The sequence below is a fragment of the Phalacrocorax carbo genome, chromosome 2 (assembly GCF_963921805.1).
Source record: "Phalacrocorax carbo chromosome 2, bPhaCar2.1, whole genome shotgun sequence".
NCBI lineage: Eukaryota > Metazoa > Chordata > Aves > Suliformes > Phalacrocoracidae > Phalacrocorax > Phalacrocorax carbo.
The window spans coordinates 147,629,460-147,656,314 of record NC_087514.1 but is presented as its reverse complement, the minus strand read 5'-3'; the positions used below and the strand labels follow the sequence as shown (position 1 = coordinate 147,656,314).

Sequence of the window (26,855 nt, the reverse complement as noted above, 5' to 3'; positions counted from 1 at the left end):
TATCTGATGTGTTATGTGTTCACCAAGAATTGTCTTGGGATCACAATGAGGGTTTTTTTTTTTAGCTTCATTAGTAATCATAGTTACATTAGGGATAGAAGACAATGGAGTAATATACTTGTGCTGTACGACACCAGTTTTTCTATTTATTTTAAAGGTGGGAGTGAACTCTGTACGTGGGAGTCTGAATTTGTAAAGACAGAGGAGGAGACCAGATTCGAATCTTTGTGCATTTTCAGCAAGATTTTAATTTAAAAAAAAAAAAAAAAAAAAGGAAGGAAAATACCTGTTTAGGTTATTTATTTTTATGTTGTGAAAAAAACCCCACCTACCTTTGTTTCTCCTTATGTATTTGCAGTTTAATGGTAGAACTTTTCTTGGTAATACTAGAGAATATGAAAATGATGCTGAGTGAAATAAAATTTAGTAATGTGTTTTTCATTGTCTGAATTGAACAAGCTGACAAAAATAAATGACACAAATAATGAGAAGAATGTTTCCTCTTCTCCCCCATGCTGGGAATCTGATGTGTAGCACCCTTCTGACAAAAATTAAAAATTCCAACAGACTACCTTAAGAAATGTGTTCAACTTATGATATACTGTTGATTCCTTCAAATGGCGATTCTGTTTTTGTGCTAAAGTACTTGTTTGTAGTGTAAGGGATTACGTTAAAGAATGTAAAAGATTGAACTTTTAACTTCTACCTAGAGGTCATATAACTAGATGCATGGACATACTGCTTGTTCAATAAAATGTTAGCAATTAAAAAATTCCCACATGAATACTTGCATATTTGCATGCATAAGAGGCCAGACTGTGGCCTACCTAAGTACAGGCTTGCAGTTTGGTATTTCTGAGAACTAGTTCTAGCACAAAATACCTTTTCCATGTCTACTATGTGCATTTTTTCCAGTTATGCAGCTGACAGCTGGCAGTTTTTATTTTAGCTTAGAGCATTCATTTTGTATTATCTTTTAATATAAGTGCTTATGTTACACTTTGTTTTTCAAAATATATTTGATGGAGTATTGTTTTTTTTTTCCTCCTGAACATCAGTGACTCATATGAAAGTGGACTTCGATGCTGCACATGGAAGTGTGTGCTGTTGTTGCAGCAGTAAAAGTCGTTAAGTGGAAATGTGTGTGTAAAGAGATGTTCAACCTTGGAAGTATGATGGGACAATATTGCTATGAAAAGATGGTTATCAAGAAGTAGGGTGATGCGTTTGGTGTTTGTATCCACATGAGGGAGACAATGTGACAGGCTCATTTGCCTTAATTGGTGGCAAAACTTCACAACCCGAGGCACAGTGTAGGTTAAATCACTGAATGCACTAGCTGTCTGTAACATTACCAGCTCCTTCTGATATTAACTGATAAGCCTATACAGATTTTATTTTTCCCTTCTTAGATGTAACCGAGATTGAGATTTCTGAATTGTAAACTACGCCATTCGATGTGTCTTCTGAGCTTTTTCTTTAAAACAAACAAAACCTTAGTGTGGTCATGGCTCTCCCTCTCTAATCTTTGGACTTCTGCCCTAATATGTAAAACAATATCTTAGTCTGTAGAAAATGCTGACTCTTAACTCAGTGTTTTGTTGCTCAGCCTTTATGGAAATGTTACTGAAGGTGGCCAACAGTCGGTTAGCTATAAATGAAAGTCTCTTAGAACAGCTGACATCAGGATGTTTCTTTATTAGTAGCTTCTTTAGGGTCATACGCTGCTAGGAAGTTCTGTAGTGGTGAGAGGCTTTTCTCAGAAACCAACCGCTTCTGTTCAGGGCAGCTCCTAGAGGATCTGGAACCTTGCCTGAAGATGCCTAACGTTACCTGTAGGTAGTATTAGCAAAATGTTTGGAACATACAACATTGTCCTGTGTTATGTTTGACAGTATTGTGAAGAATCAGTTAGGAGACAGACTTGTAGAAGTTTATATGGACCAGTTGTAATTCAATAATTTACAGCAACATCCCATATTTAATTACTTACTGGTATTATTGTCCCCATTTCAACCTTTTGGGGGCTTAGTTACAATTAGCTGATATTAGCTGATAAGGTCACTTTCATGGTTTTAGCTAAACCATGGCCAGTAAACTATTTCCTACTTTTATTTGCTATAGTAGTGTTGAAATATTATATTCTGTTTGAAGACAAGCCCACATTGTTTATAAAGTGGCTGACTGGTTTGGTAGTTGAGGGAAAACAAAACAATCTCAAAATTATTTCTGGTAACTAAGATGAACAATCTAGTTTTGTAAATTATATTTTTTTTTTCAACTTCCTAAGGTGAAGCAACATAATATTCTTTCAGAGTTGACTTGGGATCTCTTCCTTTGCTTAAGCATGAAACAGATAAACTACCTTTTGTCCTTATCTTTTACACAAATAATCATGCTGCTTCCAAAGAAAACTAAAGTTTAAATTGTTTGGGTACAACTGAAAACACTAACTTTTTTGCTTGTTTGTTTGAAGTAATTACAAGAATACCATGGCATACCTCTGTAATATGCTTTTATCAGGTTTTTAACAGTTCATTGGGAGCATTCCAATAATACTACTAAGCACATCTAAATGTGTGGTTTATCCCAAATACACTGTCTGGAGGTACTAATTTCTTGAGGTTGTCATGATCTCAATCCTTAATTTTTAAAAGATTTATTTACTTTGCATTTCTACATTCACTTAATATAATTCTATTAAGCCTACATCTGAAGAATTTAATGTTTCATTGTTCTTAGAATAGATATTTAGTGACTGTCTCTTCCTTCCCCTTAACCAAGAGTTAAAAATAAACCTATAAAACAATGGCAGTATGTAAAAACTCATTGGCAGTAATCAAGCTGGAAGCAAGCTGGTACTTAACGAGAGGAATTCTGCTTTTGTGTGCACACACCTTACAAGTAGCTGTTGGAAAATTTAAAAATTAAAAAATGCATATGCGGTCTTTTCAGGAGAAATCTTCCCTGTGAGTAATAAATGCACCTTCCTTTGACAGACAAGAGGCTATGGAAACTTCGGTCTTCCGTTAGGGGATAATACCAGCTTCCTTAAAATACAATTTCAAAGCTGAATTTTCTCAGATTCTGCATTTCCCCCCATTTTATCCTTTTCCCTTTCCCCTCCTACAGTCTTTCTCTAATATTCACTCCTGGCCCAAGCTTGTATACAGCATTATATTATAGCCTCGTGTTATAAAACTGAAAATTCTAAAATGAAAATAATGATTTGTAATAAAAAGCCTGACAGACTAATTACAGTATTGCATTAATTATTATCTTATTTCAGCTCTGTTCCTCTCACAGCTAATTCAGATCTGGGTTTTGGTGGTTTTTAATCCCTATTGACACTGTAATGTTGAGAGAGAGAGAGAGAAAATAGCCTGGGGAACAATATATATAAAATCAAGAAATAAAAATTGTCAGGTGAAGAGTTGATTTCTAAATTGTTGCCTCGGACATGTTATTAGTAGAATGCAAGTACTGTTAAAATATGATGCTTTGTGGATCTTCTGGTGAGTGTAGCACCTATATACTATAAAATAGAACTCTTGAAGTCTTCAATTTCTGGATATCTTGATAGCATGTACTAAATAGCAGTCATTAATTCAGAAATGTGCACATTTTGCAGCTAAGTTGGTACATCATTGATGCATATTACTTTCTGAGTTTTATTTTTTCTTGCAAAATGTGTGCAATTCTTAAAATGGTTAACGTATAGATTGATGTCAGTGCTACCGTATAGCTTCAAGACTGCAATTTGAAGCTACTTTAGAAAAATACAGTTCTTTAGGCATGGTGAAGCTGCAGTTGAATGGAAGTCCTATTAGTGGTGAATTACATGTAAATATTAATAAGGGAAGAGTTCATAGCAAGTCCTGATTTTGGGAAATTGAGCATGATAATTTGCTGAAATGAAGTATTTCTTGATGATGCAGATGCAATAATTTTCAGTTTTAATTTGAACTTTTAAATGGTGCAGAAAGTGCCCGGGTTAGTTTTTAAGGAAGAAAGTGGAAGTTTTGGCAAATATTGTTGTGGATGTATGGTAATGAAGTAAGTTAAGATGAAAGATGAATTGGACTGAATGACTGTTCAGTCATTTAGTCTGGGCTAGTTGCATGATTTGGTTGGTAGATGTCTCAGGTTATGTTGCTTTAGTTCCTGCACTTGGTTGGCTGTCTTCACATCTTGACAAAATTCTGGGAATTAGTTTCTGACAGTTTGCTTTGCTTTCTTTTTTTAGGATGCTTCGTCTGCAGACATTCGGAAAGCATATCGAAAGCTTTCACTGATTTTACACCCAGACAAGAATAAAGATGAAAATGCAGAAACACAGTTTAGGCAAGTAAGTGCAATGTGTGGCAATAAAAGCTTTAGGGAAAATGAAATCAAAATTTTTTATGATTATGTTGTTTTAGTAAGAACAATGGTGCGCCTTCAAAATGACTAAGTTGAACAATGAATTACATGTTTCCTGATATAGCTAGATTAAAAACAAGGACACTTTTTTGGAGTTAACTTGTTGAATAAATCAGATTTAGTATTTACCTGTATATTAAAAATAATTTGAACATAATACTTACACTTTCCTCCTAAGAGTGTAAGTCTGTTTTGCACTTTGTCAGACCATTTATAAGTAATCTTCAAAAGCAGTAGGGAAAATTTCTGATCAGTTCTCAATGCAAGTCATATGTAGGCATAATTTAAGGAAAAAATCATTTTACCTTTTGAATTTTCACCTTTGAATCTTTACAGAGTGAAACCATGAGACTGTTGAGACATACTTCTGATGATTAAATACAGGCTACCTAATTTCAGTAAGATCTTTAGGATGAAACAAATGATACTTTTTACTTAAAACTGAGACAAGACTCAGTCTGACAGATGTGAGGAAGGAAAAAAAGTCTTTTGTAGTTGTTGTTGGTGTGTGTATCTGACTCTGTGTATGAATATGTCACTCTTTCGCATACTGAGTTTGCTTCTTAGTGTTGTAGGAAAAAGTGAAAACAAGCAAAGGGTATTAGTTGGGAAATGTAAAATATGTAAAAATGTAAAAAAACTACTGTTCAAATGTAATAAACTCAGTCCTAAAGTAAACTCTTTAGTGTGGTTGTTTTTTTTTCTTTTTCTGTTTTTGTTTTAGTTGGTGGCTATCTATGAGGTTTTAAAGGATGAAGAAAGGAGGCAGAGGTGAGTTAATTTGCACAGGCTCTTAAATAAAGCATTCATGCCAGTGATATATTGAAGTCTTGTTTGACTTAATTGTAACTCTTCAGATTATTTTTTGCATAATTTAAGTTTGTAATTCCTATGTAGTTGTTTAATTAAAGATTGTATGTGGCTTAAAGGGGAAGCTGGTATGTATTTTTGTGTAATATACTGGTTATTCTTTAAAACTAGTATTTGAAAGAACTTTAAAAGCTAGCTGTTATTTGGAGCAATATTTTATCACTTAACTTTTAAACTAACTTTTTTTTTTTGTTGAGTTGTGTCAATTATCATTGCTTGTTTCATTAAAGTTGTGGTTAAAAATACAGACCACTGAGTCAACTGTCAGTTTTATCTCACTGTATCAATAAAAGTTTTGTTGCATGATGTTTATGGATTTTTTCCAGTGTATGTAGTCTTCAACATTGTTTTCTGTTGCTTTGTTCATTGTTGGGTTTTTTTTCTTCAGGTGTACTATCTATCATACTGTAAACGTTGATATACATAGCTCTGTTTTTTTTTTTTTTTTTAATGATAGCTGTCCGTGCCGCTTCAGGAGCACGTTCAGCAGTACCTGAAGGGGATAGGATTAACAACTGAAAACCTGGGGCTGATCTGCTTTCTAGAAGACTGTTTTGAACGGGTTTTTTTTGTCTGCTTGTTTTGTTTTGGGTTGTTTTCCTTTTAAGCAGATGACCATTTAAACTAATGACTATCAGGAAAACTGGGACACTGAAAGAGTTTTGGGTTTGGGTTGGAGTTTTACTAAATCATCTTTCATCTTACAAGTCTTTAAACAGCTACACGAGACATTTCTTGAAGGGTTTTTGGCTTTGTAGATGTCTTGGCAGGAGTCCAGGTTTTATAGTGCAGATTATCTACTTTTTGATAATCCTCTCTTGAAGTATCATGAAAATGTACTTCATAGAAGTACTTTTGGAAACTTATTTGGTTTTTTTTGTTGTTGGAATTTTTTTTTGCTTCACCTCTCCCAAGAGAATTGCATTGTGAAGTTCTACTCAAGGAAACTTTAAAAAAAAAGAAAAAGTTAAGTGGTTTCAGACCACTTGAAAAGTGAGTTATCCCCAAGATTTTTTCCATCTTTTTTGTTTGTAACATTGTTTACACACATTTTGTGACACTGCCTCTTTGGAAGTTGGTTCCAGCATGAAACTTCTAGGAATTTCCTTGCAGCTGTGGCAGCAGCTTTTTGCATCAAGCTGTGATGCAGTAGCTTGTAAAAATTGTTCTAAGCATTGTATATGTTGTGAATGTGACTAACTTACCAAACTTTTTTGTGAGAATATTGTTAATTAGTGCAGCACAGTGATTACAAATGAGAAGTTAAAGCAGCAGTAGATTGTTCTAGCTTAGGTTGAGTTCATTATGTACGAAATAAATACGACATTGTCAATAACTTTTCTTGCACAGTGTGGATGTATGGTTGATGTTGATTAAATATATATGTAGTGGATTAAATAGTGTTTATCTTCAGAGAATTTTCTGGAAATAATATGCAGAGTTTAGAAATAACATGTAGAGTAGCAGAGCTATATGGTCTCATTGCTTTGAGAAAACCTTTATTGATCAGATTTATTATACAGTCTAATAATAAACTCTCAGCTGAGCTTGTAAATGGAGGGTGGTCTGTCCTGTATCCTGTAAGGCATGGTTGTAGCATGTCATTAAAACAAGTAAGTGTGCTAGGAGTCGCTCATTTAATATTGTTTCTGTTGTAAGGTAACACAGGTTTCTTGCAACCGTATGGCAAAGGAAAGGGGAGAGCTGTTGCTTTTTTGGATCTTCCTACTTTAGATGTTGATATTTGGCTATGCATTGTGAGGTGGTGGACTTAGTGGAAGAGGCTCAAAGTTTAATGTCATGCTCATGCACTGGGGAGAAGCTATGCCGCACCCTTTGTCTCTCAGGGCTGATCAACTTCATTTTACCCTGATTCCAGAGACACTTACTTGGGACTGCTGTAACAAGGCTTTCTGCCAGATCCCACCCTCCCCGCCCTGACCCCAGCAGTGTGGTAGTTTTTATTGCTAAAGTAATTCTAAGACCTGGTGGGATGAGATGGAAATTAGTTCCATTTCTTAAAATTAGTTGGTGAGGAATTCTGGCAGTTTATCTGGGAATCCCTTCACAGTTGGACACCTACATGGTTTGGGGCATGGGATAAAACAACCTCAAGAAGAGCGAGCTGCAGGCTTCTGTACAGTGAAGTCAGCTGTACCTGCTTCTTACTGTTCATCTCAAAAGTGTAATGTAATCCAGCATTGGTCCTGGTGTGCGTACAGAGAGTGGAACCAGTAAAGGCAGGAATAAGGTCCTACACTATATGAGTGAGTGATTAACTCATTTCAAAACAATAACACTGGGTCTAATTACACCTTTCCTCCATGTCTTGGTGAATGTCAGAGGTGTTAATTGTTTGTGTGCGTGTACAGAAATAGCATTCTAAAAAGGAAGATCTGTTGGCCAGTGATATATAATTATTTTTCTAAAACCCTTGTATTTTCATATTTATCAGTGATTTTTAAATTTTATCTGATGGCAGAAGCCTTTCTGAAAATATTATGGTTCCTCTACTGACAATTATAATACAGGGCTTTATAATTAAAATGTGGTTTGCTTTTTTGAGAAAGTGATATAGTTGCTTGTGAGGCATATTAATATTGTTAGAAGTAGTACAGAATATAGTAATACTACCATGTTAGTACTTTTCTTTTACAGACTTTGATACATAATCAAAACATTCTAATATTAAACATACAAGCAACATAGTTTAATGTAGCAGTGTTTAACAATAATTTCAACATACATGCAGCATAACATAATGTTTTGTTTACACACTGCAGAGTGTGTGAAATTCTACAGAAAAAGTTTCTTTAGGGTATGTAGAGATAGGTGCATTTCCTGAAATATACTTTACTCGAGGGCATTTATTGGTAAATCAACTTGACGATGATAAATTTCATAAATTAAAAATAATCAAAGGCTAATAAAAAAGTAGATGGTTTTATGCACTTCTATTAATTGTAATTAGGCAAAAATCTTAGATTTTAATTTCATTGTTTGTTACCATTTTAAGGAGCTTTTTTTACCTACCAGGCCTATCCTCTGTAACAATTGGGCTTGATTACAGGAAGCATTTGCAAAGAAATCAAGATATACTTGTTTAGAGTAAGAAAGGTGTTTATCTTAGCTCTCATTATAATTAAATGTCTGTATTCATAGGTATAAATTGTTCTGGCTGATGTTGCACTGGATGTCTTTGACAGCTTGAGGAAAAAAGGCCCCCAAAATAAAAAACGCAGTTCCGTCTTCCCGTAGTTCAGAATAGATCTCACAAATTCAAGGTTATAGTATATAAACTATATCAGATGCCTGAAATTATTTGAAATATGAAATACAGTGATTCTCTTAAAGGGAAGAGTAAATTATAATTATATTAAAATAGATGATACTGTAATTAGCTACTACAGTTAATGGATTTTTTCTTGCAACATAATTGATTCTACAAAGAGCTCTAAAAACTGTTTAATGAAACTTTATAGAAGAATGAAATTATAATAATCTTGCAATTGGTTACTTGTTAGTACAAGACTAAGAAGTTTTGTACAGAATCCTAATTCTTAAAATAAGGATTCAACCTAAGTTATAAATGGGGATTTTTTTTTTTTTTCTTTTGGTTTCTCTGTTGGTGCTTTGGGGGTTTTTAGCTTGCTGACTGCTACATTTCAGAGGCGACTGGCAGGTATACTCGTATGTCAAAGATTTGCTGCATTCTGTGTACATATGTCTGAGGAGAAAATACTGCAGTCGTATTCTTCCTTTTCAGCTTCATTTTTTTTCCTTACATAAAGTAACAATTGATACAGGTTCCCAAAAGAAGAATGCTGTGTAATTAAATTTTGAATGTGGTTCTTGATGCACATGGGTTTAACTGTCTTTCATAGTTAATATAGGTTTCTGTAAAGAAATTCTTTAATGAGAAACTTGCTTTTAATTAAACCACATCCTAAATTTGGAAATCAAGATTTTAAAATTATGGGAAGCTTTTGAGTTTCGGTAGGATCATTTACTAGTTGAAAACCTAAAAATCACTGATATCTTTATTTTTCAAATACAGAGCTTAATTACTATTGAAAGCAGTGATTTATCTTTTAACAGTATATATTCTAAAAAGTGGGTTATAATAGAAGCTATCTTCCCTTAAAATGGCCAGTCGTGTGAGCCATAATGCTCATTGATAGTAAAATCAATAGAGCATTGATTCTGAGACTTAATCCTTGGAGACTGTTGTTCAGAACAGTGGACATAGCCTAGTAAATACAGAGTGCTGTTTAAAGTGTTTAATGCAAAAGACTCTGCTGTCTTTATTTATTTTTTCTTAACAGAATATTTGTAATAGAACAGCATTGCCAGCCGTTAGTTTGCAGTCTTGTTTTACATATTACTATATTGGTACCATTAGCATATATGGACCTTATTTAATCAGTAGTCACATTTTCAGTACCTCAATTAACAAGTCTTAGTGTATAAGAAAGCCAAATGCTTTATAAATTTATAGTAGTATTAAAAATTATTTCTTGATTCTACATATATTTCTCTGAAGCTTTCAAAGGAAGAGCATCTTTTGTGAAATCTTGTTATCAACCTAATTTGTTTTTAAAATGGTTTTGTTTCTAAAATATTTTCTCGTATTCTAACAATGCATTTAGCAAATGCATTATTTTTAAATGCTAAAACTTCTACTTAATTCTTAAACAAAAGCAAATATGTAAGCTTCAGTTTTGACACAACATCCTAAGCAATTATTTTGAACAGAGTTTGTGTTGAGGCATCAGTAGTTAATTCGTTCTGACTTACTGGGAAAGGAAAAAAGTTATTATTTCAAATTTTACAATAATAGATATTAATCTTAGTATTCTTATAACTGTAATGGAAGACAGAATTTTGTAGTATAAATTTTACTTTTGGTAGCATTCAGAACAGTGCAGAATCTTGAGGTGTTCAATCTTTTCGTAGAAATAACAGTGCCAACTCGAACAAATGTTTTATCAGAAGTCAGCTTTTCTAGATGGCGCTGAATTAAAGTATATTTTAAAATTGAAAACCATTGCCTCTTTCTGCTTAATAAAAATGAATTTGCTTGTGGAAATCTTTTTTTTAGTACATCTCCAAGGTATCAATTTAATAACTATCAAAGTAGCTAGTGCAGTTGTTGCATTTAAATTGATTTACATGTCAAGACTGGCAGTTTAGCAGCTGCGCTATTATTCCTGGATCGGTCAATTTACTTGAGAAAAACCTACTACTGAGTTCTACTGACCTGCATGACAATATAGGCCCTATTTCTATTCCTGTAATTAGGCCTGCGCCTAACTCAGAATATTTTTAATTAAAATATTTTGGTCAATGTGTTGCACCAAATTAGGCCTTTCAGTGCAGATTTAATTCTGGAAATGGTGTGATTAGAATATGTAATGAGTTGTGTTCCATTTAAGATTAACAGGTTGTGCATCTTGAACATACAGGTTTTTGAGTTTACTGTAGAGATTTTTGTTTGAAACTTTACTCTGAAAAGTTAAATAGAAAAATCTGCTTTGCATGTCTGTGGTTTGTTTATTTTTAAATTAATGATAACATACTGTAAATAAAAAACCCTAGACATACTAAGATATTTCAAGACATTTGTGTGAAGAAAAACTGACGAATTGTCATAAAATGCTTTCTCTACAGTCAGTAGTGTTAGTAAAATTAAACAGTTTTAAAACAGATTGATTTTGGAGATAGCTTTTCAAATAGAAAATCAAAATCTTCTAGCTGTGGTGAACTGTGTTTTCTAACATCAAAATCAAGACTTTAACTTAAATTCATATCTGACACAGAATGGCTGTTAAGTCTGGCAGCAATTTTACCTATCGTGCTTATCGTACTTATCGTGCTACTAAAGGACAAAACAAAAGTAAAGACACCTCTTCCCTCCCCCCAGCACTTGTGCTTCTAATTTATAAAAGAAAAAAAGGTTTCCACTGTTTGAGACTTTTGTTTGCTACCTATTTAGTAGTTCGTGGTTTGTTATTCACTTCTATCATGGAGCCCTGCTCACTGGTTACTAGGCAGGTAGAACACATTTACATTTCTAGAAGTCGGTTATTTCAGAAGTGAATGAGCTGGGTGGGGCAGGGTGTTGCAGGAGCAATTGAATTACTCTTGTTTGTGGGTGGGTTTTTTTGGTTTGCTTTTTTTTGTTTGTTTGTTTTGGGTTTTTTTGGTGTTTTTTTTTTTTTTTTTTTTTTTTTTGGTAAAAGACTAGATACATTTCCCCAGCATTTGGTTCTGGATTCTGTTTGTTTCCAGCTGCAAGCTTAGCAGCTGACAAAACAAGGCATTTCTCTATTTAAAAAAAAAAAAAAAATTTTAAAATTATGAAATGATCTTTTGTGTGTGTATTATTCAAGCAGTCTGTGGATTATAATTTGTTTTGTTTTATAATTGGATGGTTTGCTTATTTCATTTTTAGCTCTCCATGAAAGCCTGTTATATTTGCTACTGTAGGTATGATGATATTCTGATCAATGGACTACCAGATTGGCGACAGCCTGTATTCTACTACAGGCGGGTGAGAAAAATGAGCAATGCTGAGCTGGCATTACTCTTGTTCATTATACTCACAGTGGGTCATTATGCTGTGGTTTGGTCAATCTACCTGGAAAAACAGCTGGTAAGTATTGGTGATAAATCAAACTTGCTTCAATTATTAGTATTGAATTTCCTGCAGAAGTTTGCATATTATAGGGTTCTCTACAACTTCCCGTTTTGAATTTGGATTTTTCATATTTTAAAAGGTGATAATTATAGAATGAGATATTGAACAACAGAAATAGTAATTGAACAACTACTTCATTTTTCTAAAATTGGTAATAAATAGCAAGAGATGGTTCTTTGGATTTTAACTGGATAGAAGAAGGAATTAAAAAAAATCTATCTACTGATGCAGAATCATATGCTACAGTAGTCGTGCCTACGGTTTTCCTAATGTTATTTAAAAATAATCAGTTTTTACTCATTTAAAAGTCATGCTTGCTTTGCCTTTTTTGTTCGCTTTTTTGGTTTGGGTTTTTGTTAACAGGATAGGCATTGGTAAGTAGTATAAACCACTTTTTTTTTTGTCATATAAAAATCTATTGCACTTAGTAAAGTAGAAAAAAAACCTAAGCATAACTTGAAAAATATTCATACATTAGCATCTATTTACTTTTTTTTTTATTTTCCACTGCATTATTGAAGTTGATGAATGAGAAAGGAGGCAAGTTGAATGCTTTCTCGTCTTAGAAAACTTTGATTGCTATGGAGATACACATGAGTGACAGAACTGGACTTCATGTGTGTTTAAAGACTGGCTACCATGGCAACAGTTATTGTTAAGATAGATCATTTTACTTAATCATGTAGGACCCCTAGATACATTTGCATAAATGCTACTCTACTGTTTACCCTTCACAGAAGAGTCCCAGTAACATTTGTGGTTTACATGTTAATGATAACCTGTAACCGTAGTTCTTTCTACATCAAGGATGAACTGCTTAGCAGAAAAAAGAGGGAGAAGAAGAAAAAAACAGGCAGCAGGAGTACAGATGAAGCCAAACTTGCTGTTCTAGACAAAAATGAAAGGTGGGAAGGAACTTTCTTGTTTTATGCATTTTAAAACATTTTATCAGCTACTGGTTTAATTTTATCATTTTCTCCTTGCATCTTTGAAATAGTTTTATGAGAAAAATAACTGTAGTAACAGCCACTGCTGATATAAAGTGTGCCAGTGTGGATGTGTTTCCAGGTTTTGATTTGTAAATAAATGTGTGGTAATGTGTGGTGTTTATTCAGCACATCAACATAGTTGAAAGATTAAAGCGGAATTAATGGTATCTGACTTATAGAAATATATTATTTATACAAGTTGATTTTTAGATTATTTTTCAACTACTTCTGTCTTTGAACATTTTTGCCTTTGATTACAATTAACAGGTTTCCATTTATTTAAGCTTTAGTTTATTACCATACCAAGCAAGGAGGGTTTGGGGGAGTTTTAATGCTTGTCTGGTTTAATGCTTTTTATCTGATTAAGTTAAGAACAAGCGTGTTAGTAAAGGCTTCTAACACCATTGTTTGTTAAGAAACATATAGGGAAATAGTGACTTTCAGGATGCTCCAAAAGATACCACCATTTCTCCTATTGATTCATAGAAAGAAATAAAGGGTTTAAATAGTTCACACAGCAGGGGCATGAACTGGATCAATGCAGGATGGAGATCAGAGACCATTCTGCCTGTCGTCTTTCCTGATGACATCAGTGAGTAATGCTCTAGTGAACTGCAAATGACATTAATTTTTATGTATTGTTTTGTTTATGCTACAGTCTTCATATCTGGTTGTCAGCACTTGTGAACACTCAGTTGAGGCTTGAGGTTTTTTCACTCCGTGTTTTTTTTTTTTTTTAACTGAAGTGATTATGTGGCCTACAAATTTATTTTCTTGAAGAAAAGCCCTTTTTCAGAGATGAAAATACAACGAAGATTAGAAGTTAGCTGTTTTGTATTTTGAATTAAATATTCAAAATGTATCTTTAATATTATGTAGTTACAAATTTTGTAGGAGTTGACAAGTGCTGATCATATTAAAGGACAATGGGAAAGTTACGACTTAGAGATTGTGTGGCAGTAATGAAAAACTTACAATTTTTATTTGACTGCAGAGTACTGGACAAACCACAGTGGCATGACTTACTTCCTTGCAAGCTGGGAATATGGTTCTGTCTCACTGTGAAAGCTTTACCTCAGCTATTCCAGGTAATAGTAATGATTTTAAGTTACATTATTTTTCTTGATGGCAGTGTTACGCGTAGTCAAATGTGTAGCACTTGTTCATGAATTTTCTGGCTCGAGCACATACTACACATACACATATATATATATAAAGAAATTACTCTTTGGAGGCAAGTGTTATATCATAAGTTCATCAAAATATGAATATATTTTAAATGGATGTTAACATTGTAGGGAATTCAGCAGCAGTTCCTGCTAGGCAAAACTACAAGAATAAATGATGGGAGAGGGAAGATATATGTACATCTAATTAGGAATAGCAATGTAGTGTTATAAGACTCTTTTCAGTGGTGCCCAGTGGCAGGACAAGGGGCAATGGGCAGAATTTGGAACACAGGAAGTTCCACCTCAATATGAGAAAAAACTTCTTTCCTGTGAGGGTGCCAGAGCAGTGGCACAGGCTACCCAGGGAGGTTGTGGAGCCTCTTTCCCTGGAGAACATTCAAAACCCACCTGGACGCGTTCCTGTGCCCCCTGCTCTGGGTGTGCCTGCTCAAGCAGGGGGGTTGGACAAGATGATCTCCAGAGGTCCCTTCCAACCCCCACCATTCTATGGTTCTGTGTTAGTTATGCATGCAAAATATTTAACAAGGTGTTACAGTGGCTGACTTAAGGATGACTGCTACAGATTTTAGTTGTTTATGGAGTTAATCTAAATGATTTTTTTCAGTCATTTAAGAGCCAACAAGTTATTTTCAAAGTTTGCTGTCATTCACTGGCAACTACTGCCATTGTAGATTAACATCTGAAAATGCATCCATATTTAAATGAGCCCTGTTTGGGACAGAAAAGGATAAGAGTGAGCAATATTTTTAATTAAATGTTGCATCTGCCACTGAATTTTTCAAAGCCCTGCAAGTGAAATAGCTGAACTGCTACCTCAAATTAAGGAAACAAAACCACCTGCCTGTGTACACAAGTTCTTCCTTAAAGGAACTGTTATTAAAAACAAAAAAACCCCTTACAAAACCAAACCACCACACACAAAAAAAGATCCCCAAACCCAACAAAATAAAAACCCCAAGGAGAGGTCAATTTAAACTTTTTTGCCACTTCTTGTATTGATTCCTTTTACCTAGCATCCATCTCTCTCCCCATTAGTTAATGTGAATATTCTACTTACAACAGCTCTGTCTCAGGATTTAGGTTGCTGAGCTTCTGCCTGTGCCTGGCTCTCATTTATCCAATTGAGTGTCTTTCTCCTACTTCCCCTCCTCCTTCAAAATGTCAGATTTCAGAAGGAGGCACTTAAAATAATTAAGGTGGGCCTTTACTGAAGAAAAATGCTTTGTTTGCATGCCCTTGTGATGGCCTATGCCATTTTATCGTAGTCTGCATTTTATGTCAAGAAACTGGAAGAAAAATGGGTGAGAGGAGGATGAGAGAAACTAAAAAGTGATTGGTTTTTTTTTCTAAACTGTTGACAATCGTATTTTGAGAGAGACTACATAGGCTTTTATATCTACACATTTAGTTCAGTTAAATTTGGGGGTGAAAACAGCATCTTTAAGCTTGTTTGAAGAAGCAAAGGGAAAAAAATACATAAAACGTATCATAAATCAAATATCTGTGGTGTGAAAGAAACATTAAGTGGTGTGTGAATTACATTGACTATTACCAAGTTTAATTCTTATAATGTAGGCTCAAGAAAAAGATAGAAGAAGAATGCAAATTGTTTCTAAGGTCATTTATAGTTTACTCTTTCATGAGAATGACCTGGAAGAAGGCTATATGTTTAAAAAAATAAATAGAAGAAGGAGGAAAATAAAAAGAAAGAAAACTCAATTAAAATGCTTATTGGAACTGAAAATTGTTCTTACAAAGAAATAAACCAGCTAAATATAGTGTGCAAGAATTTCAGTTCAAATGGTGAATGTAATACAGAATAGACAGTTGTGTTAAGTGTGCTTTTCTTTTGTGGGAGAACAGTCATATGTAAACTGCTATTTATTCCCACAACAGCTGACTAGAGTTTTTTCTTTGGATGTGCAGACATACAACTTAACAAAAGTCATATTTCTTAAAAATGTTAATTATTCGTTTCAGTTTTCTGAAGGAAATATTTTGTAGATAGGAGTGTTTGTTAGTGTTCCTGTCAACTACTTTTCCTCCACCTTGATGTGGTGAAGCTTAGCAATGAATGTCTTTATTTTTATACCACCTTCATTAATGCCAGTCAGCACTAGGAAATGTTTTTTATTAGTTAAATTATGAGCCTGCTGTTGTCCTGAGCGTAATGAAGCAGAAAGCATGCATTTTTGCTTGTTTCAGACAGCGACGTATTCTTGTTAAGAAAATAAAATTTCCTGCTATCTTCTATCTATAACAGTGTAGGTATAGCACATACACCCTGGCACTGAACTGTTAGAAAAACTTCTGATGGCTCGCCAGTAATGAGAAGGCAGTTCAAACTCAATACGTGGTTGCACTGGGTATAACGTAGTGAGATTATCAACAAAGCTTTCAATTACAACTGAAACTTTTGTTTATAAAGACCTTTTGTGTACCATGAAGTGAATTAAAACAAAAAGGCCAGTAATTTATTTTTATGTAGACTACCAGATGGTAATTACTGTAGCTGATTTAGTAGCCTGGAATAGATTCAAAGTAGTGACCCAGAGGTGTTTAATTTCTTGGCATCTTTTCCTCAGGTTTTCTTTTAATCCATGATTACATTTCAACACCTGTTTAGAGATGGTTCAGCTTTGGCCTTAAACGGATTGGCAATGTGTCATTAAACTCAAGAGGCTTTGCCAGCAGGGCATCTCCTTTGGCAAAGTTAGCTTTTAAGGAAGACTTGATTAGGTCAGCAAACATTTGTTTGGGTTGGTTTTGTCTTCACATATGACTTTATGTAAAATCATTGTGTGAGATTAAAATGAAATTTATTGCATTTAATAATTATGCCCTAAAGAGATTTTTTGGAAGGGATTTATTCAAGTGAGTTAGGTTAAATATATCCTTAATTCCCAGCTTTACAGGTTTTTGACGTGTCCCAACTTACTGTACAGCACCAATGTTAACATAAGTTGTGGGGAGCAAGCAATTGCAGGATGTGTGGCACGAGTGATTGCCCATTTGCTCTGTTTCTTGCTATTTCACAGCTGTTGGGAGAACGAAAGTAGGGATGAAGCTCTTGACCCTGAGGTCAATTAGAAGCTTAGAAGCAGGTCAGAGGAGAGTGGATGGTAAAACAAGTATTCTGGGTGTATGCAAGTGAGCAAAAATAATTTGTGTCTAACAGGGTACTCTCTGAGGTTCTGGAGACAGATTGTGCTTTCCTGCATAGTAAAAGTTTTAAGTAAATATAAGACACTGAAGAAACTTGCCTTTAATTGCATGTTGTTCTGTGGCAGCCAGTTTTGTTCTGCTTCTTCAAATCACTTACTGTATGTCTACATATCCCAGCACACACATTAGAGGAGTATAGCTCCAAGAGTAGCTCATGTGTATGAGGTGATGCTGGCTCTTAATTAATGGTACTGTTCTGTTGTGGTATGAGGCTTCATGGGGAGTGAATAGGTTATAGGGAGGCCTTGCAGGATTGGCCTCAGTTTCCCCTCCTGGCTGCCTTTGTTTCACCAGTGTGGATGTGGAATACCCAGCAGATACTGCATTAGCACAGCCTGCTGCTGGTCACCCTGTGCATCCAAGGCTTGGGAACCATGTTTCAACTGTCCACAGGCTGTATGCAGCTGAGGAGCCTGGCCACACCTCGTATAATTCCAAGGTCAAGCATGATTTTCTGATTATGAAGGAAGAAGTAATGCAGTTCCTATTTATTTACTACTTTGCCTTTGAATAAATATGTTAAAATGCCAGAGAGAAATATAAATCATAATGTTTAACTTTTTAACGTTGTTTCTTACTCTAACACATTGATATTACTAGTTTATAAACCCGTTAAAAGAGTGTTTTTGCTGTGGTATAATGGCTGGCATTTTTATTGCTTAGAAATAGCAAACTGCAGGTCAGATATTCTGGTAATTTTAATTTTACTCCTTTTTCTCTGTGTTTTTTTTTTACAAATTGTACAAGAACACTGTACTCAAAGACAAAAAATTAGTTCAAGACCTTTATACAAATATTTCTCTTCAACTCTATAGATCAATTTAATAAGAGTTAAGGCAAGAAAATTATTTCAGTATACTGATCTTAATTACGCTTGTGGGAAAGTTTCCAGTTAACTGTAATTTCTGAGGGGATGCATTTTGTTTGTATCAGTCCCTCACCCAGTGGGGTGAAGCGAAGCTGATTCTATCACAAAATCTGTAATGAAGATTCACATATGGCCAATACTGCAAGTTGTTTCCAATGTTTGCCTTATTTCTTCTAATCTCTAGTCTTTCTGAGGTAGACCAGAAAGCCAGGAAGATTAACTGGGGAGAAATAAAACCCCCACAAAGCAAACAAACCAACAAAACCTCATCACCCTCCCCAAAAGTCAAGAAGAGGCTGGAGTGGCTGAGTCTTACTCAGAACTGAAGTTTTTAGTTCCAGAATTAGTACAGTTTGAATAAATACTGTATCTGTTGATTTTGAAAACACAAACCCAAAATAAAATTAAAAAACCCTGAAAATCCCACAAAAAAAACCCCAACCAAAACCCCAAATACAAAGCTCCCAAACAAAGGAAAAAAACCCCTTAAGTTCAGTATGAAGAATTTCTGTATTTCTGTGTAATTCAAGTGCAGCTTTGTCTTGGCAATCTCAAATTTACTGGCATGATACAATACTGATATTCTTGGTTCTTAACAGTGGTTAAACTATGAAGTGTTTGTCAATTTTTTCTTCTGCAAAACTTCTTGAAATTTTGTTAAATATGAGGGTAATAACAAGAACTACCTATACATGGCCGTTGAAATATAATTTAGAAATACTAATAGCAGAATTTTGTTTCTAATAACACCTGTTTCATTCTGTTCCTTTTTGGAAAGTGTATATTTGAAATCGTAGTATAATAAACTAGCATATATTAGCCCTTTTCATTATTCTCTTCGCTTAAGTTCATGCATATTACTGCTTTGGTGAAGAAAAGTAATGTATTTGCATTGATGTTCTTTTTTGAAAACTCCTCAAACTCCTGCAAATGAGAACAAAGTGTTTCTGATTAGGTAAGATGGAGCCTTTAGTTAGAACAGTTCCAAGCTCTGCATATGTGTCTCTTTCCTCTGTCCCTTTGCACTCCCAGAAGGACAAAAACGTTGCTTTTCTTATGTTTATTACCTATTGAATGTGAAGTATACATCAGGTATAAAATTTTGATATGCATATTTTGAGCCTTTAAAAGAAAAAGCATTAGCGAATCTTGGAGAAAGGAGCATTGGATTGGAAGTGGCTGTATCTATATTGTCAGTGTTTTTAGAGCCCTAAAATGTTTGTATTGAGGCAAAATGACTGCTTAAATGTATCACTTTGGAAAAGTAAAAAATCTGAACATAAATCTGGTTCGACATACTCTTACTACCAAAACTGAATATGCTTGAAAACAAATATTCCTGTTTAGACTGATACTGTTGAAAACTAATGGGGAGTAAATTGAAATATGCTTATGTATGTTAAGGCAGAAATTTACTTTTAAGTACTTCCTATTTTAAACTGTTTTCCAGTGCTTCTTTCATTTTGACTTATAAGATCTAATACCTATATAGTTTGTGTCTGTGGCTAAAATTTTTACTCAGGTATGTCTTAATTTTTCTTTACAACCTGTAGAGCCATTTCTTATGCTTTTGTGGGAAGCATTTGATTTTCAAATATTCAAAATCCATTTTGATTAAATTTTGGTTTTGGTTCTTTTTTTTTGCTTTACTTTATATGTATACATTTTTATGTGTGCTTCAAAATGTGCAGCCTCCCCTTTTTTTGTGATTATGCTATCAGCCATAATAAGCTGTGATAAATAAAAGACTAATGTTGCCTTAGTTACCTGGAATTTACTCCATTTGCAGTGTTAATCCATTTTATATCTATAAAGCAACAATACTACTAAATTTCATTTATGTGCTTCTGACTAGTTTTCTTTGTTGTTCAGCTATTGTGTCTCATTTTCATCTGAGCCACATTTCCAATTGTTCTGTGATTGACGTGCTGGAGAGATTGACAGTTACCCCCTAGTGCCTGCTGTCTGGAGATCCCACAAGCAATAATGGATTTTACACCAGAATTTAGCATCAAATATTGGCTTTCAGTGTCAAATGGGTTAAATTTAAATGCCAGTTAATTGTAGCCATTTTGAAATCGTAGCCTTAAACAAAAGCATTTTTTGGTTATCAGTATGTCTGAGTCCTGTGTATGCCATGCAACCCAAATGTCTCAAACTTATAGCAGAAGTTAACCAATGCATTTATGGCTGTTTCTGTTTCTCAGTGAGGCAAATAGTCCAAATCTGGAGAGTACAAGAGAAGTTTCCATATGTGGTAGGGAATTCGTATTTCAGGTAAACCAAGAAGAGGACCAATGCTGATCCCAATTTTGTCATTCAATGTTATAACATATAAACTGAATATGTTCCTCAAGGCCTTCATATCTGCCGTTAATGGTAGTCCTCCTGTACCTAATTTTTAGCCCCAATTCTACTAAAACCACCAAAAACCCCCTCTTCCCCATCCCCAAACCTAAAACTGTACGCATGTGAAATGCTCTCTCATCAGTTATGTTCCAGCAGTAAAAAGTTATTTAAAGTCTTTACAACTTCTTCTGTGTGCCATGATCTCCTACATAAACCTGGCAAGAGATGTAACTTCCCATTTCCCATACACAAATGTAAAGACAAATAGAGAATAAGAAGAGGTAGTTTGGAAGGAGATGAAACCTTACTGATCTATTGTGGGAATCTGTCAGAGTTGTTCTTCAGGTGCGCTGACTTGTATCATTGAGATGTCTCCAAAACATTATGAAATTCTGCTCAAAGCTGGGTCATGATTCTGTCCTGTGTTGTCTCAATGCCCTCAAGTATCTTTAAAGGGGTAGATGCCCAATAATGCAAAGAACAACTGTTGTGTCATAGTATCTTTGCAGGAAACAAATTTTTTTTAATGACTTCTACCATTAGAGGCATCAATAATGACTGCTTAACTCAGTTTTTATTTTCAAAATTTAAGATATCTTCTTTCATTTTTAATGAGAGCAGGCTTTGTTCAAATTTATGGGATTATAATTGAAATTATAAAAATCTTTACTGATGTTTTACAATACATTCTACATTAAATTTTAAATCACCTTTTATATGTAAAAAGTGGGACTGTTAATATAATAACAAGAATAAAATTATTTTTGGTTGTAAAGAACGAAAATTAGGTTTATCTAATACTATAGTTTTTATTTAATACAATAGATGTTCTGCATGCTTGGAAATTATAAATAATAATTTGTCTATTTCAGCATTTATATTATAGATTCATTTGTTTTGAATGAGTATAGAAATATCTTAAACTGGTAAGTGAGAGTAAGAAAACTCTCCAAACCTCTTACTTCAGCAGCCTGGTTGTTCATAGTGGAAAGATTTCAATGCAAATCTATAATTACTAATTCATTGGATTTTGGAAATGTAACTTCTTGTGGGATTTGTGGCAGGTCATCTAGTTTTATGTGTAAATTTGCCAAACAGATTTCAGATTAGAATCTAACCTAATCTTTGGAGAAAAAGCTTAATATATATTTTCAACATTTTAATAATAAGGTACCAGTTGGCTTTTAAAAAAAGGGGGGCAGGGGGGAGGGGAAGTTGGGTTTTGGAACGTGCAGTTAGTGTTACCGTAACGAGTTTGCACTGAGATGACTGCTGCCTAGCAATTGCCTTTGCTTGTCCCTGCACACACTAATTAAAAACTTTTATTTCTTCCTTGAACTTCTGGATTGCTGATGTGAGCAAAGAGGGTATACAGCCTCTTACAATGCTGTAGGTGGTGATCAGAAATGTTTTTCTAACCATTTTGCTTTTCAGGTTGTCAGTAAGCATCATAGTCTTATATCAACGCTATTACATTTGAACCTTTATTACAGGAAAACTCTACTCTAAAAATTCTAAACAAATACTTTCTATACTGCAAATTACTGTAACTCAAGGAAACAAATGTATCTTAAATTTTTTTGCAAGATTAATTGAGAACTTAAAACAGAGCCATTGCAATAACTTCTTTGTATAAGGATGCTAATGCCATTGCAACATTTTCTTAAAGGATGCCAGACAATTATATGTAGAATATAAAGAAACAAAAATGAAGGCGAAAGAAGATGCCCTGGCTAAGGCTGAACTTGAAACACTTCAGAGTGAGTTTTTATCACTGTCTTAATAAACAAAGATGTAATATGATATACCTACTACACAGGATGTATGAAAAAAACATTTTTATAATCTTCTAAAATAAGTGCTTTATATATTTCTGTATTGCTGTTAAATTTAAATAAGCTTTTAATTTTATTACTAATTTTGCAGTAGGCTGCTGGTTTGTTCCTATAGAAGCATAAAACTCAGGTGATAGCTGTATAGTAGCAACAAAAGTATACTTTGCTAGAAATGTTGCTTTACAGGAGAGTGAAATATCAAATGTATAGATCTCTGAGTATAGATTTTCAGAAGTGACCTCTTGCATTTTGAGCATTGTATTCTGTTTGTAAATTTTTTTAAAATATTATGTTAGATAATTCTTTTGTGCATATTAAGTTGATTTTTTTTTTTGATAGAAATTGAACATAATTTGAATTTCCAAAAGCATGGACGCAGGCTTTGGAGATGCATTCATGCTATTGTTGAAATAAATGCCTTAGAGTCTTTACACTCTTATAAAAGACCAGAGAAGGCATTAACATTTCCCTTAATAAAGTCTTCAGAATAATTATAGGTGACTTTTCCTTTTCTTCTTTCAGTTATTTGCTTTTGCCAGTGATTAAACCTACCCTCTTCAGAAGACAATTTTAGAAGTTTTTTTGTCAGTGTTTGTATGTGCATGCTTGCTTTATTTACTGTACTTAAGTGCATGCTTTTAAGTTCCTTTATTCTGACAAGTGCATTGAGTGCCTTATAATAATTTGCTAGCTTTGAGTATGCATAAGCCTATAGGCACTTAAAATACAGCTGTATTATTTATATTTACAAAATAGCTTAATTTTGTAAAATCAGCAAAGAGATCTTGTTTCAGCAATAATTCTTCACCTATCTGGAGCTGAATCCATTTTGAGAAAATGGATAGCATTCTGCACCTCAGCGAGCATTGTGGACCCAGGCCAAATCTAGCAAAATAGTGCATTTAATGCTTATTAGGGAGGCCTGCCATTATGTTTGAGATACCTACCACAAAATGGGCCCTTGTAAAGGGTCTTGACTCAGGTTGTTAAAAACTTGTTAAATTGTCAGATAGTAACATATTGCCGTTGTTCAAAATAGCTGGCATACATTCTTTGTTGAAATCTGTGAACTACTGTTTTAAAAGGACTAGTTTTTGAAAACAGAAGTGCAAGAGAAAGTATAGAGTCATTAAAATTGTAGTGTGCATGTTCCTGTATTTCACTGAAAGACCACATGTGAACTTCTCAGTATTTCTCCTCTGCCAGGTGTCACGCGAGAGTCTCTTTTGTTACCTCCAGGAGCAGTGCCCACATGAGGTGTGGGTTTGGCTCTCTTCCCCCTTCAGGGGTCAGGTCACCCCTGACCTCTGACAGAAACATCACCCTGTCCCCTGTGAAGCTGCCGGGTGTGAGATGGTGTGCGACCCCCACCATGTCTGTCAGGTGACCTGACGTCACTGGCGTGAGCAGGGTCTGATCCTCACCAGTCTCACTGGTTGGCATCCTGCCCTCCCTTGGTAGGCTTGCTGGCAGGGAGCAAGAGGAAGGATTGAGAGTCCCACCTGTAATTAGGCGAGTTTGAAATTTGTCACGGAATTAATTTGTCAGCCATAGCTGTCCTATTGCTGGGCAGCAGAATGGGCTGTCAGTTAACTTTCTTTTTAAAAAGAAGTAAGACTCCAAAGAGAAGAGCAAAAGATTCATCTATGTTACTGTAGGCAAAAAAAAAAAGGTTTTTTTCCTGAAGCTTGCATGCAAAGCATCTGTTAAATTTGCTTATTTCATTATATTGTTCTATACTAACTGTGAAGTGACAATGCAGAAAGGTTGTAAATCACTAAATGTGCATTTTGTTTGCCCCCATTCTTCTTAATTTTAGAGACCATCCATGGAGTGCGAGTTCATGGTAACGGTTACATCTACTCAGATAGATGGATCTCATGCAGATTAGCAATAGCTGTTTTACAGTGCTTGTTTTTTCATTACCTAATTACTAGTTTACTCCCATGTCTATCTGCTCTTCCGCTGAAATTGTGCAGTATTCTGTAGGCGGCTTGAACTAAAACCAGGGAACGGTACTGAAGGAGGGAAATATAATTTGCAAAGTAAGAAAGGGAGGACAGTATTGGGATGTCATTAAAGTGCTTAATTTGGTAAGGAGTATTAAAAAGTAGTTTCTTGGTAAGTCAATATTATGCATAATTTTTATTTATTTTTCTGGCACTTTTGCAGTGTTTCTTATTACTTCTCAATCCATTTAAAACTGTCATTACTGCCTTAGTAAAGTACAGCAACTTTACCTTACAAAAATATAGCAATTTACAATACAGACTGTGTTTCTAGGAAATGTGGTTATGTATGGAATTACAGATAAGCGGGTGTTTTATTTACAAAAATAGAAATAGTTTGCCCTGCATCTTCTGATGCCCTTTCCACATTTAGATACCAGATCACAAAATTTATTTTAAAATGAAAGTGCTTTAATTAATAAATTTTCTGTTAACTTCTCTATCACCTGTAGTGTCACACATGTATAATCCCTGCATCAGGAAATGATTCTGTAACAATAGATAGCCCTGTTCTTCATAGTCATGGGATATAAAATAGATCATGTATCAACTGAACTGAGTAGTCATTAAACTGAGAAGACCTAGGCATACATTGTCAGAACAAGTGACTCTGCCAGTTTTTAAACTTAAATTGCAAGATTTGAATAGTTATCAAGACAAATTCTAGCATCTATACTGGTCCTTTTCTTGCGTGGAGTACTTCTTTCAGCCATGTCCATTTTGGGGAAAAACACATCAATTTTTCTGTCTTTATACCTAGCCTTGGTAGGTTTTTTACTTTCTGTTCTTCCTATGTTTGTTTTCCCTGTATTCAATACGAAGACTTAAATTTATTTTTAAAACATGCCTTTTTAAAGAAATAGTGCCTGCTAGATAGATAGTCCAGGTGAACTGCTTCCGAATTACCAAACATACTTGCATTATAAATCCAGAATTCTTGCCCTGATGTACAAGGCATCTGTAACAATCCATGGCATGAAACTACTTTGTTTCTAGTTATAAACCATGTTGAATAGTACTTTAAGGTTTTGAGATTTTTGCTTACCCCCATCATTCCCCATCAACCCCATCATAGGCTGCACCTTGAATACTGTGTTCAGTTTTGGGTCCCTCAGTACAAGAAGGACATTGAGTTGCTGGAGTGTGTACAGAGAAGGGCAATGAAGCTGGTGAAGGGTCTGAAGAACAAGTGTAATGAGGGTGGCTGAGGGAGCTGGAGTTGTTTAGCCTGGAGAAGAGGAGGCTGAGGGGGGACCTTATCGCTCTCTACAGCTACCCATAAGGAGGTTGTAGTGAGGTGGGTGTTGGTCACTTTTGCCAAGTAACTAGCGATAGGAAAAGGGGAGGTGGCCTCAAGTTGCATCAGGGGAGGTTTAGATTGGGTATTAGGAAAAACTTGTTCACTGAAAGAGTGGTCAGGCATTGGAACAGGCTGCTCAGAGAGGTGGGGGGAGTCACCATCCCTGGAGGTGCTCAAAAAACCATGTAGACGTGGCACTTTGGGTCATGGGTTGACGGTTGGACTTGATATCTTAGAGGTCTTTTCCAACCTTTATGATTCTATGGTTCAAGCTTTAACTGAAATATGAAGTTACTAACCCTATGGCTGCATTACTAGCCTTCTTTCTGTATTGGGGCTGTATGGTGGTGTCTACAGTGGTATTTTTATCTCTGTATAGGGCTTTATAGTAAGACATGTCTTACATGAGTGCCTGCTGTGAAAAATCCAGAGTGGTAGTGAAACCTCTAATATATTTGATTAAGTTTGGTTAGGCTTGGTGGCTCTCCCTTTCCAGACAGCTTGGAATATAACATGTTGCTTGGGTAGCTTTTTATATTGTTTCATGAAACTCCGGGAGAGCAGACATCACTAGATCATTTAATAAAATGCGTTTCAGACCCTTACCGGCAAAAATCAGTGAAAAATACTGATTCTCATGACTTGTCTTGTTTGACTTGTAGCAGTGATGTGCTCCAGCTTTTAGCATCTTGTTATGCAAGATACAATATTGATCAGAAAACCTTGAGGTGCCTTCAGTTCTTCATGGTTTGTTCAGACAATTAATTTTACTCTTATATAGTTTTATCTTAATTTCAGTATGGATTTCTCTAGCTTTAGCTTTCAGTTCATTATTATCGTTTTTCTGTGCTTAAAAACAGTTTTATTTGTCTGCAAGTTTTCTTTATATAAAGCATTTCTTTAGCCCTTAATTTCTGTGTATTTTCTGTACTCTATTTAGTTTTCTGATGTAGCTGTAAGTATTGGACCCTGGGTTTGTATATAGTAGTCTAACGTTCATCATCTTTTGACTATAAAATCACATTTCTTCTATTATTACTGTTCTGTTTACAGAATCATGATTACCTTAGTTCCCATAGCTCTGATAGCTTGTTTCAG

General features: G+C 34.7%; 1 protein-coding gene across 1 annotated transcript in view; it reads left to right on the top strand.

The window, feature by feature from the left end:
- DNAJC1 (DnaJ heat shock protein family (Hsp40) member C1) overlaps window positions 1–26,855 on the top strand; it is a 109,570-nt gene that overhangs the window by 33,625 nt on the left and 49,090 nt on the right. Inside the window, exons 2-7 of the mRNA XM_064444780.1 lie at window positions 4,247–4,348; window positions 5,147–5,193; window positions 11,782–11,947; window positions 12,800–12,897; window positions 13,976–14,069; window positions 22,283–22,373. Of these exons, the coding sequence (XP_064300850.1) occupies window positions 4,247–4,348; window positions 5,147–5,193; window positions 11,782–11,947; window positions 12,800–12,897; window positions 13,976–14,069; window positions 22,283–22,373 (598 nt within the window). The remainder of the gene's footprint in view (window positions 1–4,246; window positions 4,349–5,146; window positions 5,194–11,781; window positions 11,948–12,799; window positions 12,898–13,975; window positions 14,070–22,282; window positions 22,374–26,855) is intronic.